Source organism: Silurus meridionalis, chromosome 28, assembly GCF_014805685.1.
Source record: "Silurus meridionalis isolate SWU-2019-XX chromosome 28, ASM1480568v1, whole genome shotgun sequence".
NCBI classification, from domain to species: domain Eukaryota; kingdom Metazoa; phylum Chordata; class Actinopteri; order Siluriformes; family Siluridae; genus Silurus; species Silurus meridionalis.
This window is the reverse complement of record NC_060911.1, coordinates 13,133,993-13,151,211: the sequence shown is the minus strand read 5'-3', so window position 1 is coordinate 13,151,211 and position 17,219 is coordinate 13,133,993. Positions and strand designations below refer to the sequence as shown.

The 17,219-nt window shown below is 39.7% G+C and overlaps 1 protein-coding gene across 1 annotated transcript; it reads left to right on the top strand.

Annotated features, from left to right (window-relative positions):
- The first annotated feature begins 3,456 nt into the window (after positions 1-3,456).
- Positions 3,457-16,468, top strand: ltb4r2a (leukotriene B4 receptor 2a). The gene is made up of 5 exons (XM_046842463.1): positions 3,457-3,674; positions 12,291-12,892; positions 13,635-13,835; positions 13,944-13,981; positions 15,437-16,468. The coding sequence occupies exons 2-5, from the start codon at positions 12,302-12,304 to the stop codon at positions 15,726-15,728; spliced, it is 1,122 nt and encodes a 373-aa protein (XP_046698419.1). The 5' UTR covers positions 3,457-3,674; positions 12,291-12,301; the 3' UTR covers positions 15,729-16,468.
- The last annotated feature ends 751 nt before the right edge of the window (positions 16,469-17,219 follow it).

Below are 17,219 nucleotides of genomic sequence, written 5' to 3'. Positions count from 1 at the left end.
ACTAAACTCAGTAGATGTTATAATGAAGAAAATTAATTTTGAATTCAGCTGTTTACTGATGGAAACTTCAAAGCGAACTCTTCATGGCAATTGTAAACCAGACTTTTCATATTAATTGCAATCCACATCCAATTACAAGGTTCCCAAGAGGATCCACCCACAGTAATCTCATGTATCAATTATGTGAAGCCTTCCTCAGTCCTCAAAAGAGACCCATTTATGAGCACTCTATCAGCGGTGAGCTCTACAGCTGGGGTCATCATGTTGATGGTAGGGTGGAGCTCTTGTAGGCTCTGACCTTCCTTCCTTTATAGGAAAAGCTGGCTTGTCAGTCAGGTTGGCCCTTTCTTGAGAATTCATTAAATCCAATCCCATCAGGCTGACAAAGAATTTGCTTAGTCATTGAGCCATTCACTTTCTTCAGTCTTGGGGACCATGCCAAGAAAACCTCCAGGCTGGGAAATGCATATACATATATGGAGCCAGTGAAAAAAAATCAACTGCGGGAATTAAAATGAATCAATATCAGGCATATTAATCACACCATTGTCCAAGACTAAACAATTTATTTCTCAAAAACAAAGCACACACACACACACACACACACACACACACACACACACACACACACACACACACACACAGGGGCAAACAGTATAACATGTATGGACAATTAACAAACAGGAGTGTGAGATTAGCTGTGCAAGAGACAACACGTTAGCAGATTATCGCTATGTAAACTTCAGCACTCCATGGGAAACTGATATTTTCTGACACTGTGCCAAAATAAAGCTGAATTTTTGTTGACTTGTTCCATGCATCCAAATCCTACTTGCTTTGAGCCATCAAGCACTCCAGGCTTTTTGCAAAAGCCGTTACACCTGACAATATAACAGCAGAAGTGTCGACTGTTCAGTGCTCAACTGTTTCTGTTTGAGCAAATTGTTCTGATTTTGTTATTAAAGTTATTGTATTGTCTTACAGTGTTTGACACATTAATATGATGTAGTCCTGTGAAGGTCTTACGTAGCTTTGTGTAGTCTCATGTAGTCCTGTGTAAGTTTTATTTACAGTAGCTCTGTAGTCTCTTGTAGTCCTGTGTAGGTTTTTTGCAGCTCTGTGCATTCTCATGTAATCCTGTATAAGTTTTATGTACAGTAGATTTGTGTAGGTCTTATGTAGCTCTGTGTAGGTCTCATGTAGTCCTATGTAGCTCTGTAGTCTCATGCAGTCCTGGGTAGGTCTTATGCAGTGATATGTAGGTCTTATTTTGCTCTCTGTAGACTCATGTAGGTCTAATGAAGCCCTGTGTATGTAGTCTCATGCAGTCCTGTGTAGGTCTTATTTTGCTCTGTGTAGTCTCATATAGATCTTATATAGCTCTATGTAGTTTAATAAAGCCTTGTGTAGATCTTATGTAGTTTTGTGTAGGTCTTATGTAGGTCTTATTTAGCTCTGTAGTCTCATGCAGTCCTGTGTAGGTCTTATGTAGACTACATAAGACCTACACAGGACTGCATGAGACTACACAGAGCTATATAAAACTTGCACAGGACTGCATGAGACTACACAGAGCTATATAAAACCTACACAGTACTACATAGAGTTAAATAAGACCTACAGTGCATGAGACATAGACAGGGCTTCATTAGAGCTACATGAGTCTACAGAGACAAAATAAAACCTACATATGACTACATAATGTAGTCATATGTAGGTCTTATTTTGCTCTCTGTAGCAAGATAAGAGCTACATAAGAGCTTCATTAGAGCTACATGAGTCTACAGAGAGCAAAATAAGACCTACATAAGAGCTTCATTAGAGCTACATGAGTCTACAGAGAGCAAAATAAGACCTACTTATGACTACATTATGTGTACATTATCTAATGAAGCCCTGTCTATGTCTCATGCACTGTAGGTCTTATTAAACTCTATGTAGTCCTGTGTAGGTTTTAAATAGCTCTGTGTAGTCTCATGTAGTCCTGTGTAGGTTTTATATAGCTCTATGTAGTCTCATGTTGTCCTGTGTAGATCTCATGTAGCTCTGTAGTCTCATGTAGTCCTGTGATGGTTTTATATAGCTCTATGTAGTCTCATGTAGTCCTGTGTAGTTGTTATATAGCTCTATGTAGTCTCATGTAGTCCTGTGTAGATCTCATGTAGCTCTGTAGTCTCATGTAGTCCTGTGATGGTTTTATATAGCTCCATGTAGTCTCATGTAGTCCTGTGTAGTTGTTATATAGCTCTATGTAGTCTCATGTAGTCCTGTGTAGATCTCATGTAGCTCTGTAGTCTCATGTAGTCCTGTGATGGTTTTATATAGCTCTATGTAGTCTCATGTAGCCTTGTGTAGTTGTTATATAGCTCTATGTAGTCTCATGTAGTCCTGTGTAGATCTCATGTAGCTCTGTAGTCTCATGTAGTCCTGTGATGGTTTTATATAGCTCTATGTAGTCTCATGTAGTCCTGTGTAGTTGTTATATAGCTCTATGTAGTCTCATGTAGTCCTGTGTAGATCTCATGTAGCTCTGTAGTCTCATGTAGTCCTGTGATGGTTTTATATAGCTCTATGTAGATCTCATGTAGTCCTGTGTAGATCTCATGTAGCTCTGTAGTCTCATGTAGTCCTGTGATGGTTTTATAGCTCTATGTAGTCTCATGTAGTCCTGTGTAGATCTCATGTAGCTCTGTAGTCTCATGTAGTCCTGTGTAGATCTCATGTAGCTCTGTAGTCTCATGTAGTCCTGTGATGGTTTTATATAGCTCTATGTAGTCTCATGTAGTCCTGTGTAGTTGTTATATAGCTCTATGTAGTCTCATGTAGACCTGTGTAGTTGTTATATAGCTCTATGTAGTCTCATGTAGTCCTGTGTAGATCTCATGTAGCTCTGTAGTCTCATGTAGTCCTGTGATGGTTTTATATAGCTCTATGTAGTCTCATGTAGTTATGTGTAGTTGTTATATAGCTCTATGTAGTCTCATGTAGTCCTGTGTAGATCTCATGTAGCTCTGTAGTCTCATGTAGTCCTGTGATGGTTTTATAAGTATAGCTATATATGGTTAAAATGACACACCAGACACAACATACTCTTTTTTTCTGTAAAAGAGTAAACATGACTCACACTGGGCCTGAACAGACGTCTCAATTAGTCATTACGCTGCTGTAATGGATATGATACAGGATTGGGAAATGACTGTAAATGGAAACACATCGAATCACTGTTGCATGTCAGATTTATGTGTGTGTGTGTGTGTGTGTGTGTGTGTGTGTGTGTGTGTGTGTGTGTGTGTGTGTGTGTGTGTGTGTGTGTGTGTGTGTTTTCCTACTAATACTAGTGAAATCATGTTCTCTGCAGATCTGATATGAGATGAGATGATCAGAGATGAGGAGGAGAAGCAGGAGGAGGAGGAAAGAAGGAAACTCCACCTATTTTCGATGTGTGTGAAAGCTGACAGCTAGAGGAGGAACTTGAGAGAAACCAGTAGAAGTTCACGGAGAACGAGATAGGGAAGGAGATAGAGCAGCGTGGAATTTAGAGATTATGGAAACTAAGAAGAACAAACAGACGACTATTACAAAGTAGAAAAGACTAAACTGACGATTCTTTTCTTTTTGTTTTTTCACCCATTTCTGATTTCTGTCTTTTCCATCCTGCAAAACTTCAGCAACAGGTAAGAGCTTGAGATTTACGTTCTCTTCATATATATATATATATATATATATATATATATATATATATATATATATATATATATTGTAGATAGTGCTCAGGATAAGACCATTTACTCTTGCACTCAAGGAATGCTTGAATAACTGTGTGTGTGTGTGTGTGTGTGTGTGTGTGTGTGGGTGTGAGTGTAAAAGATGAAAATTTCTGTTCATAATCCACTACGAAAGGGTGTAACCTTGCTTTAGATGTTGACACACATCTTACTCGTGAATGTATGAACATCTGGCCAGTGAAGGTACCCCGGAGCGAAAACTGTTCTCTCGTAACAGTTGCATTATTGCGTTATACAATAGGGATATTAAAAATTTATATTTTTTCCATGGATATGATTCTGTATCAATACAATAAAAGCTATAATGGTTCTCCGGGTTTGTGTTCTGAAAATGCGTGTATGAACTGCTCATCATGTATGTTAGTAAATGATACCTGGATCTCCAGGAAAAGGGGAAAAAAACAAACAGATGTGTGATTTCTCAACCAAAAAAGAATCCCAGTCAGCTCTGTGCTCAAGTCTGGTCTCGTTTTTCGTCTAACTTGCATCGGGAAACCTGTTTCCTTAACGCTCAAACACACACACACACACACACACACACACACACACACACACACACACATACAATTTGGGCACTAATCAGACACCTATTAGACACACCTTTTGTAGACTATTATATTATAGTACATTATAGTACATATATATATATATATATACACTACTCTGTATATTGTGTTTTACATATATAACATATATTCATCTGTATACAACATTTATAGTACATATTCATCTTTTAATTACTGTTTATAGTCTTTATTTTATTTAACTGTAAATTCATGTTAAATCTATATATCCTGCACTTGCTGTTATTGCACTCTGGTTAGACCCAAACTGCATTTCGTTGCATTGTACTTGTACATGTGTAATGACAATAAAGTTGAATCTAATCTAATCTAATCTAATCTAATATTAAAGCAATGACTTTCATTTCATATTTTTTAAAATTACGACATTTTCATCTGAGCCGCTGTAGATCTCTAATCCATCATCATGGAGGTGAAAGCGCAGATGTTTTCCACAGATGTCTGTGGGGTCTCGTCTGGTGACTGTAACGAGACCAAATCTAAAACACCCACACGTTAAATCGAGTTAATAAGTAGACCCATATAAAGCCTTCGAGTCATTCGTTTTTACAGTCAAGGGGACATGTCTGGACGTTTCCGCCCAAACCTGGTTCTTGCACAAGCGTTTCATTTTAATCTCACCTGGAGCCTTGAGATTTTTGCTTCATTACTTCTGCTGCAATTACAAATATTCATAATGATTCATTTTAGAACAAACCTCCTTTCAACACCCCCTCAGTACTGCTTGTTCTTTCTTCTCCTTCACCTTAAACGTTGTCATGATAGACGCTTCTTTTGAAAAAGGTTTGCGGACAACTGGTCATGAGCGTGTTATGAGATACTCTTTTATAATTCCTTTCACTCTCCCTTGAAAAGGTTCCTCCAATTTTTTTTTTCAAGTTTGCTTGTGGAGTTTTTTGTCAGACACAAGCGTGTTAGTAAAGTCAGGTACTGATGTAGGTGAGGTGAGGAGGCCTGGGGTGCACTCAGCTCTATAGCTCTATAGCAGGAGATCTTCCATGCAAAGCAGATCTTCATAGAGCTGGTTTGTGGGTCTCTAAGTTCAAGTAAATGGAACATTTTCATGCAACCACATCCAAAGACTATAGAATTGTCAGGCAACCCAATACTTTTATCCATATAGTGTATAATCGAACTGTACAACATTTTTTAAAAGGTCACCATTTGACACGCAGTGAACATACAGAGGTATCTTAGTGGTTAGGATGTTGCTCATAAGGCTGTGAGTTCAAATCCCAGCTCAATTCAATTCATTTTTATTTGTATTGCGCTTTTAACAATGAACATTGTCTTAAAGCAGCTTTACACAGATAATGTGGTGATAAAAAATGTTCTTTATAAGTGTAAGTTTGTCCCTGATGAGTGAGCCAGTGGCGAATGTGGTGAAGGAAAAACTCCCCGAGACGGCATGAAGAAGAAACCTTGAGAGGAACCAAACTCAAGAGGGAAACCCATCCTCATCTGGGTTGCACCGAATGTCCATTTATTACAGATATACGATGTTGTGGGGGGGAGTGATGGTGATCAGAAGCAAACTGTAGTCCTGAGTCAGTGTAGCAGACTGTTGACATTCACTACAGTCCAATCCATCCTAAAAGCTCCTGTTTTTACTCTGTAATTTCATGGACAGCTCTATCAAGCTGCCAATGCTGGGTCCTGGAGCAAGGCCTTAACACTCAACTGCTTGGTTAGATACATTACAATAAGAGCGTCCACCAAGTGCTGTAAATGTATGTGGCTGGAAAAGGCAGGTGTCTGAATATTTTATGGCCTGAGAGTGTATTTCGGGGTGTTCAAGCAGCTCTGAGAGCGAATTTTGCACCGGTTGTGAGAAATTGATTTTTCAATTCCAAGTTTTTTGGAAATTCTACAGTAGCTACAGTCGCTTCAGGAGTCGCAGGTAGTTCAGACAACGGGTACGTCACAAATTCACCAGCCACAAATTTAAAAGGGAAAACAATTGGGAAAACTGATAAAGCGATCCAGATTCAGATCCAGATTCAGATCCAGATTTGAGATTTACGCTCAGCCACATTCCTCGTAAACATAAACTGTCGCATGAGTTATCATGACTGACAGGTCTACAAACAGATTTCATAATTTTGCATCACTGCAAGTAAACGAACACCAGCTGTATGACATGAAAAACAAAACAAAACGAAACCATTTGCTATGTTGCACAATGGCTCATGAAAAAAAATGCGTAAAAAAAAGGCTGCATTTTATAAATAAATGCAGCATAAAATTTTTATTTGATTTGAAATATGCAACACTGGGAGTATACTTCGCAAGTATCATCTATCTATACATAGTTCATCATGTGGGAAAAATCTGAAAAACAGCTTTTCTTTTATTTCTACAACAAAAATGTAAATATTGACTACTTGCTGGTCATGTGATCAAATTATTTTGTGAAGAGCCGCAAAGTTAAGTGACTCCAGACTGCAATGACCAAAAACAAACATTATAAAAGGTTAAATGTAGCTATTATGGGATGCGGTAGCTCAAACATTAGACGATATATATATATGACGATTGATGATGATATAAGGCCTGGAATTTGCTGTTTCTTTGACCTTTTACTCTCAACTACTCAGTTCAAAAGCATCATTGTGAGTCTCTCGGGGTGAAGTGCGTCTGGGAAAAGGCAATAGGTCGCAGAAAACGGCGACTTTGGAGCTCTTTTCCTGCTACAGCGTTCAGTCGGTTTTTTCACTTCATTTAATAAAAATTTAAGAGAGAATTTATACTTTTTATGCACAGTTCCATGAAGATACATGGGTTGGAAGATGTGGAAGATCTCCTGCTACAGCTCCAACCCAATTTGGGAAGAATGTGAACGTTGACTTTACCCACGGGCCTCCTCACCTCACTTACATCAGTACCTGACACGAATCTACACAAAATCTAGTGGAACATCTTCTCAGAAAATTGGATGGTCATTATAACAATAAAATGTGACTAAATGTGGAAACTTTTGTCCAGATGATATTCAAGATATTTTCACTTGGTCAGATCTTTTTTTTTTGCAGCATATAAAATATGTTCTAATTGATAATATCACAGGTAGATCCTCTATTTGTACCTGAGAAGTTCCTCACATATTAACTCATATACAATAGATTAGAGAGTGTGTGTTCGTGTGTGTGTGTGTGTGTGTGTGTGTGTGTGTGTGTGTGTGTGTCTGTGTGTGTGTGTGTGCGTAGGTCTTCGCACTCATACATGTCTATTTAGCAATGACTCATTTTATAACCACATGTTACACAAATGTTGCCTCTGATTCTTTCATCCTCCCTAAGATTTGTTTTTGTTTTTCGGCTGAACCAGTTCATCTTTTTTTCCATCAAGTGATCCTTCAGATTTTTATCTCAAACATCCAGCTACACAAAGCCTGTGGTTTTCAGCCACATCTGGTTTACATATATACTGGTATGTGTGTGTGTGTGTGTGTGTGTGTGTGTGTGTGTGTGTGTGTGTGTGTGTGTGTGTATACACACACACACAGTGCATTTGGAAAGTGTTCAGACCCCCTCCAGCAGCCTGGTACTACACTCAGTACCCCATAATGACAGAATTCTTTGTCCACACGGGATGTTTAAAGCTCAGTCCCTCTGTTACTAAGATGCTTCTCCCCTAATTTAAACTGTGTTTGGTCAACCAGATCATCGAAGAGTCCTGGTTGTGCCACACTTCTTCCATTTGAGAATTATGGAGACCACTGAGTTTTTCTGAGGTCCTGTCTCTGAGCTCTGCAGGCAGGTACTTCCACCTCATAGCTTGGTTTTTGCCCTGATGTGTATTGTCAGCTGTGAGACCTTCTATATAGAGGTGTGTGCCTTTCCAAATCATTATACTCCAATCAATAAACCTTTCCACAGGTGGATCCTAGTCATGGTGTGGAAACATCTCAGCAACGATCAAGAGAATTAGGAGGCACCTAAGATCAATTTCAGGTGTTGTTGCAAAGTGTCTGAATATCTATGTACTTGTGATAATTCAAGATTATTTTTCGCGCAGAAGCTCCTGGTTCCACAACTTCAACTGACTGTTTTGGACAGTAGAAAAGACATTACTCAATCACACACTCAGGTGCTCATGATATTTCTCATGCTCTGGTGTTTGTATTGTTTTTTTATGATTTATAATTATACTCTTGGTGCCACCCCAATGAGGAAGATTTTTTCCATTTGGAGTCTGGTTCTTCGCAAGGTTTCTTCCTCATACCATCTAAGGGAGTTTTGTTTTTGTTTTTTTTTACAGTCGCCCCAGGCTTGCTCATTGGGGGGAAACACAGTACACTTAGTTTACTTATTATAATTTTTGTTCTGTAATTCGTACATTGTGTACAGCTGCTTTAATACAATGTCCAATGTGAAAAGCACTTTAGAAATTCTGACAAAGGACTGCTTTGAACACCCACATATGGCCTGCTGTTCTGGAAACGCTCACCATCTTGGCTGATAGTGGCGAGTGAGTGCTGATGGATTTGCTCATGGCCGATATCACACGGGTATACAAAATGCAGTGTTTATTTAGCAGCAACGGTTGCATATAATGGTATATAATTGAATTGCACTGCGTCTAGGGTATATAAGTACACTGAAGCTTGAAGGGTCATTAAAGGGTTAGTAAAGTCATGTTTTAATGTAGGTGAGGTGAGGAGGCCTGGGCTGATGTTCCAAAACATCCCAAAAGTCTTTAATAGGATTGGAGCTCTATAGCAGGAGATCTTCCACTCCAACCCATGTACACTATATCTTCTTGAAGATGGCTTTATGCACTTCATATCATGCTGGAACAAATTTGGGTCCATTTGAAGAGAGAATTTATGCTACTGACTCCAGAGACAACATGTACAACGGTGTGCCTCCAAGTTTGTGGTAAAAGAACAACAACATCTGGGTGGGTTTACATTTGTAATGAAATTAAGTTTAACCTAAGCCTTATTTCATGCCCGGGGTGCAGACGTTCATCTCAAAGAGCTCCATAGCAGGCCACTGAAGATCTTAAGGAATGAGGTTAATGAAGCGCTAACTTAATTATAAAAACTGGTTTAGCATAATCCAAAAGTATATCAAAATGTTTCTATGCTGTAGAATCATGAAGAACTTTGTGCTTAAAAACTAGCCCGGTCTTGGTGGCCATCGGGTGTCAGAAACACAGAAACCTAAAAATAAATAAATAAATAAATAAAAAAAAGTAAAAAGTGTCTTCGCACTGCCTGAACAAATCAGTAGACTTTTCACATCACTCTCTCTATTGTTTTCTTTGTGGCTGTAGATCTGATGCTATCAGTGTTCCTGCTGATGCCTCCTCTAACTGCTACCCTCTCGCTGTGTGGTGTGCACCAGCATGGTCGTGACCTATTTTTACGATATTTTTCGTGTTATGACATGAAAGACCTGGTTGCACGGTTGGCACACTGGTGGCTTTGACCTATTTGGTGGTCTGTCTAGTGTTCTGATGAAGGTAATGTAGGGCATTGTGGTTGTCGTAGAAGAACAGGTAGTACCGAGCATTCCTGCTGACACCACAAATCTTCATAACTTCAGACCAAACTGGAAATGATGTAGCTAGGGCTATAACGTAAGCCAGACGTGTCTGAGTGTGCTTGAGCTGCACTGTTAATTGAGATAAAATGAGGTGTTTGCTTTGCTTTGCAAGGAAGCATGAACCCTGCAGTACCGCATGCTGAGGCAAGTTTCGCTAATTTGGCCTGTTTGCTAACAAAGTCAATTCCAGTTCTTTAAAGGATTTAGTGGTTAAGGGTCTGGGATACTGATCAGAATCTTAGAGATTTAAGCCCCACTATTACCAAGCTACCAATTTTAGGGCCCTTAAGCAAGGCCCTTAAACCTCTGTGCTCCAGGGACACCGGATCATGGTTGACCTCAGCTTCCTCACATTGTTGGTGTATGCAAAGAAAACATTCCACTGTAATGTACATGTGTACGAGTAAGTATCCAAGATGGTATTGAAAGGTTTTGAGACTGGCTCTGTTTACAAGAAAGTATGTCCCTTTGCACAGCAATAAAAGCGCTCTCAGCGTTCCTGCCACTTCTGGAAAGTGTTGTAAAAGTCTGTTTTCAAAGCCACAATAGTGTCAAAACGGTGAGCTGGGTCTTCATCTTCGAAAAGAGGGCGAATTGCACAGGAGTCAAATCTGGCAAGTAGAGTGGTTGCGAAATTGAGATCATGTAGATTGTTCTCCGACAATCATCATGCACAAGCAGCCGGGGGTTGAGCTTGTTGAAGGTCTTCCTGCCCTCTTGTCGTCTTCCAGTGATGTTCTTCCACTCTTAAAGCTCAAGTGCCCCTCCAAACACTTTGAATGACTCATTGCTGTCGAACGCACGTCTTTCTCAAATGTCTCAGTGGCAGATTTGGCCAGTTTCACCCAGGATTTCATGTTTGCTCTTTGTTCTAACTTGCTGTCCATCGGAGATGTGTTAACACACTTGGTCAGAATGGCACCAGTTAGCATTATTAGTCTTTGTTTCCACCTCCTATAAAGAACCTTTACATTCACATAGACTACATAGTGGGAGGTGGTAGTGGGTAGGACGCTGGACTTGTGATCAGAAGGTCATGAGTTCAACCTCAACTGCTCTGAAATAAATGTAAGTCACTGAGAGACGTAAGAGCCATCAATGTAAAAGGTAGCGTTAGATTTTCAGGAAAAAACAGGAAATGAAACTGCTTCTAAACAAAAGTCTGCTTTCTTACAGTTTGACGTTGGGAATGCATCATTTATTGCCACAAAAACCATATTCAATTTTGTCTTTTTAATCCGCATCTTTGTGTGTACATTTTCTTTAACCCCAGTTACATTTCCATACATTAGCAACACGTCTGGGATTTTTTTTCCAGACACTTTGACTCTTCTTTTGAGTGATCAATAATGGCACTTTCTTCAATAACATGACTTGATTTCACAAAACAAGTCCTGAGTGATTCCAGAAAGGTTTTTCAATTGGTCCATCAGGAGACTGGTGGTCTGTGGTGATTGCTTTTAGGTAATAAAGTGTGTTTTTTTTTATGTTGATTTAATGGGACTAATGTTCTTTTGGTTCGAGAGACAGGCGGCTAACCGCTAATCATTAGCCTATGTCTCAGACATGCTAATGTCTGCGCCTGTCTCTGATCGGCTGGTGGTGATTAAACTTGCCACAAAGCCTTTATATTTTAATGTCTGTGGTGAATCAGAAATTGCATACCAATGCTAGTTTAACATTTAACACTGAAACATTTTGCTAATCAAATCAATTAACTTAAGCGCCTCAAATCATGTCTTGAGATTTACAATATGGGCAAAGGCTTGTGGGCACTGGGCCATATGATTGATATGTATCTCATTCCACATTTAGTCCCCATTCGTCCCCCTTATAATAACCTCCACTCTTCTTAGATGTTCCTCTAGATTTTGTGCAGATTTGTGGAGATCCATTCAGAAACAAGGGTGTTAGTAAAGTCAGGTACTGATGTAGGTGATGTGAGGAGGCCTGCAGTGATGTTCCAATCCATCCCAAAGGTGTTCAATACGGTTGGATATATATAGCAGGCCTCTGAAGATCAAGCAGTGGTGCTCAAAGGAATGACAAAGGAAAAGCATTTCTTTTGAGAAATAGTTGGGGGCCAAGTCATACATCAAGGATGTGGATTAAAAGTTTGTGGGCACTGGAGTATGTGATTTCGACCATCTAAATCCACATTGAGTCCCCATTCTCTGTTATAATAACCTCCACAATTTCGAGGAAGATTTTTATAAGATTCATTCAGCCACATGGGCTGAAAGTAAAACTGATGAAGATTCTGGTGAAGAGGCCTGGGGATGTTTCAATTAATCCTAAATGTGTTCAAGCAGGGATTATTCTGTCAAAGCTCAAAAAATTAACATTTTGTCCTGTTTTTTTTTTTCTAGACACCACCATCATGGCCTTCATCACACCAGAACAAAATTTCTCTTCACTAGTCTACGAAGCAATGGCCGTCACCTCGCCGAACGGCACGAAACCCAGTATCCTGAGCAGCCTTGTGGCAACCAGAACAGGAGCTCTGATCCTATTGATCTCCTTCCTCCTCGGCATTCCCGGCAACGGCTTCGTCGTCTGGAGCATCTTGACACAGACGAAACGTCGCTCTGTGACCACCACGCTCATCCTCAACCTAGCCTGCGCAGATGGAATGCTCATGTTGCTCACGCCGTTCTTCGTCATCTACCTCTTCCAGCGGTCCTGGGAATTCGGAGAGATCATGTGCAAGGTCCTGTATTACTTCTGCTGTGCCAACATGTACGCCTCCATCTTCCTGATCACGCTGATGAGCCTGCACAGGATGGTGGCCGTGGTGTGTCCGCAGCATCTCGCAACCTTCAGCACGCACAAGACTCTACTCCGGGCTCTTGTGGTCATCTGGCTACTGGCTCTTGTGTTGGCTATTCCTGTTCTGGTGTTTAGAAAAATAGAGCCTGACTATAAAAACAACATTACTGTGTGTGACTGTTTCCACAACGAGATCAAATATGTGAGCTGACAAAAATACATCATTTCAAAAATTCATCAAACACATTTTTTGTTTTGTTTTTTTATTTCATCCGCTTATAGTTACATGTCAGGTTGCAGAACTTTGTTAGATTTTATGTCACGCGACCAAGAAACCTCAGGAAGAAACCGAAAACCTCAGTGAAGGAATATTTATGCCTTATTCCTTTATTTTTTTTTCTCAAGCATAGGATTGGTTTGTGTGTAGGTGTAGTTACATGTAGGTGTATGTAGGTGAGTTCCACACCAACTGATGTAAAGCAGATTTTCATGGAGCTGGAACAGGTTTGAGTTCAAGTGAAGAGGAAAAAAATTATTAAAAACTACAGCGTTCAGAGACATCCTGTACAATTGTGTGCCTCCATGTTTGTGGTAACAGTTAAGGGAGGATCCACATATGGCTGGAAACCTCAGGTGTCCCAGTACTTTGGTCTATATAGTGAATTTGAATGGAATGCAGTGGAGTGTTTGAGTTACCAGTCTTTTAAGTTACCAGTCCAGGTGTAATTTGTTACTATAGAAAGATGACAAACTTGGAACTGCTAGTTCTGCTAATCTTATTCTATTATTCTATTAGTTTATAATTCATGAGGTGGAGGTGGAAGCTCAGGGGTTAAAGCATTGAACTTGGGCTCAGAAGGTCATGAGTTCAAATCCCACCACCACCAAGCTGAACTTCATGTACCTTCAAAGTGTACAATACATTGTGTGTGTGTGTGTTGAAGGCGGTGATGCAGTACTCCACGGAGACCATCTTGGGGTTCTTGCTGCCGTACAGCTTGATCCTGGTCAGTTATAGTCGGGTTCTCCTCAGGATCCGCCGTACACGCTTCCAGAGACGCCTTCGCAGCGAGAAACTCATTCTGATCATCATCTTCACCTTCGCACTCTTCTGGCTGCCGTACCACATGGTCAACATGCTGCAGGTGTGCGTTTGCGTCCACATGTGCATGTGTGTGTTTGTTTCTGTTGTTGTTTTTCTCGTATATAATACCTAAATGAATAAATCCCGTTCTCCACCTCTTTATGTACAGGTTTCTGAAGGCTTGATTACGACTCAGAAAAATGAAATGTAAGCTGCACTCACATGCCCATAAAATGTAAACGTTTTTTTGCCTTTTGTGTTCAATTATTTTATTTGGGAATGTAGCCCACCCTGACCAGTGCCCCCAAACCCCCAAACCAGCCAACTATACCTATCAATTCTTATCCACGTCCTCATTACTAAACACAAATTAACACTCAAGCATATCTACTAACTGTCTTCTTCCACGTACACAAGCTCACAGACTCACGCGATTGGCTAGTGTTTCTGTGATTGACAGGACAGCGAGACAGCATGCCCCTCCCACCTAGAAAGCACAGCCATGTTTGCTTTCTAAACTCCCAAACACGATTTAAACGATTTCTACATCACTCATGTAGAAAGTGTGCAACTATCCATCTTATGCATCTATCCGTTTATCCACACCCTCCAATCTAATCTATCCATCCATCTTTTCTATCCATCTTTGTGTGTGTATATTGATATTTACAAAGTATCTCACAAAAGTGAGTGCACCCCTTTACATTTCAGCAACCTTTTTTTTTTCTTCTCAAGGGACAAAACTATAGAAATGAAACTCAGATATATTTTAGAGGAGTCAATGTGCATCGGTGTACAGATTTACTGTCCTCTAAAACAGAAAAAAAAAAAAAAAGCGTACAGCCATTACTGTCTAATTAGCTGGCAACAAAAGTGAGTACGCCCCAAGTGATAACAGCTGTACGTTGTTAAACCATGCAAAACCGCATGTCTTCTTTATCATGTTCATGTTTTTGAGTCCTTGTGCTGGACGTCAGGTGCAGAAGCTGCTTCAAAAACCAGACTCACCAATGCTGCTACATTGTTTTAGATACTTCAAGTCGGTTTGCAGGCCGTCGTCCCAGAAGGAAGAAACTTCTAAAACTGGCGAACAAAAAAGCAGCCCGTAAACAGTTTGCTGAAGACGACTTGTCCAAGAGCATGAATTACTGGAACCATCTCCTGTGGTCTGATGAGATGGAGATAAACTTGTTTGGCTCAGATGGTGTCCAGCATGTGTGGTGACTCCCTGGTGAGGAGAACCAAGAAAATTGTGTCTTGCCTACAGTCAAGCATGGTGGTGGTAGCATCATGGTCTGGGGCTGCATGAGTGCTGCTGGTACTTCAGAAACTGGGCTGAATGGCATTTTTTCAACATAACGTCACCAAACACACCGTGAAGATAACTGCCTTGCTGAAGGTGATTGATTGCCCAAATATGCCTCCAGACCTGAACTTTGGACACAGTTTTAACACGTTCACGGAGTGCATACTCACTTTTGTTGCCAGTTATTTCGACAATAATGGCTGTACGAGTTCTTTTCAGACGATAATAAATCTGTACTGCTGCAAATTGTTTTATTTCTATCGTATCTGCTCTTGAGAACATTTAAAACATAAAATGGTTGCTAAAATGTGAGGGGTGTACACACTTGTGATATACTGTGTATATATTTTTCTCAGACTTAAAATCAGGATGAAGATGAGACCCTTCGTCGCCGCAGTGGCCTTCGTCAGCAGCTGCATCAACCCCATCCTGTACATGTTTTTCGGGAAGGCATACATGCGCCGGGCCGGTCTGGCCTTCATGGCACGTCTATTCGAGGCCACAGGACGTGACTCTGCGTCTCGTAATTATCGTAACCAGCAAAGCGAGGTTGGAGAGAACGATGGGCTGCGCGATAAGGAGTCAGAATCCACGGCAAGCATAAACAACAGCGTCAAAGCGGCACAAGTGCAAAACGGGAAACAGTGAGAACAGAAAAAGTTCAGGATTGGGGAGAAAAAAAAATTGTCCACGCACATGAAAGCCTCATTGTGAGCTCCTGCTTCATCGATTGGGAGATTTATGTGTTCTTTTGCAGTTCATATCTTCGTCCATTAGGTGGCGACAAAACGCTTTTTTTATCCTCAAACGTGTTATTTGGAGCAGCAAGACCTGAAGTCCTGATAGTCTGCAGGAATGTGTTTCAGTCCAAATGGCTGATTCCAAAGCTAAAAAAAACCCAATCTGGATTCACAATGTTGGACTTTGAAGGTCATGAGTTTAGCTACCAGTTTAGCCACACCAAGGGCCCCTAAACAAATCCATAGCTGCTCAGTTGTATGAATGAGATCAATGTAAGTAATGAATATGTACAATTCAAATCTGGAATCCAAAAAAACCCCTTGTTTTTAAAGTGAGACAGTTTGAGACAAAATGATGAAAGACAAATGATGAGACTTGTGTTGAGGGAAAAACTCATTAGTGTGCAAGTTTGTCTTTCTTGTCTTAAATACTCGAATATGCAAAAACACTGACTATTTAATGGGAAAACCTGGACAGATGAAGATTGAAAGGATCATCAACACTCATTGAGATGTTTTTTTGCTCAACGTGGTTGTAAAGAGTGATGATCTGAGTTACTGTTACATGATTAGCTGATAAAAGCAGGAATGTGAAGGCGTTCTTATTAAAGTGGCCAGTGAATGTATAAATAAAATGTATATATTCTATATAATATTTTCCAAATTTTTTTTGTAATTGTACTTTCTTGATTTTTTTTTTGTTGTAAGACACGCCCACTTTTTATTCACAGAATTTTTGTAAAATACACATTTTTATTTTTTTTTTACTTTTTTTGTGCATTTAAACTGACAAAAATCTGGATCTCCAGATCCAGATCTCCTGGATCTCAGGATCAATAACACCCCCCCATGTATATGGTAATGACTATTATGTGCTAGAAACGTAACCTAAATGTTATAAAAAAGAAAAAAAAAAGAAATGACCAATGGCATTTCATTTTATTGAGGATTTAAGGAATTAAAGTTATATAGCTTAAAATAAATAAAGAAAGAAAACATTTATATAATTGTATTATTTAATTTAAATTATTGAATGTTTTTTTTTTTCTCTTCCTGACAGATCACCAGTCTGTAACTAAGATGATGTATTTAAGATTAAATCATTAAAATCTCCATCTGAAAAATCTGTTTTGTGCATTTTCTTATATTTGACTTTATAAATGATGTTATAACCTTAATGAATGATGCTGTACTACGGATAATGACGAGTAAAATGAGCGACATGGTGCTCAAGTGAGAAGATTGATGTGTAAAGGTTTGTTACCCATTTGTTGTATTGGTAAAATCGAACAGAACGTTTGTATCCCTATAAATGTGGGCCGGTGCAATTAAAGATGCATATGAAGCAGCTACCGATGCGAGGCGACCAAATAGATTTCTTGGTTCAATATTTCTTTGG

Bases quoted from the DNA above. Each gene is read 5' to 3' on its own strand.
- ltb4r2a (XM_046842463.1), top strand. From the start codon at position 12,302: ATGGCCTTCATCACACCAGAACAAAATTTCTCTTCACTAGTCTACGAA. The intron at 12,893-13,634 runs GTGAGCTGACAA...TGTGTGTTGAAG, and splicing joins TCCACAACGAGATCAAATAT to GCGGTGATGCAGTACTCCAC. The intron at 13,836-13,943 runs GTGTGCGTTTGC...CTTTATGTACAG, and splicing joins ACATGGTCAACATGCTGCAG to GTTTCTGAAGGCTTGATTAC.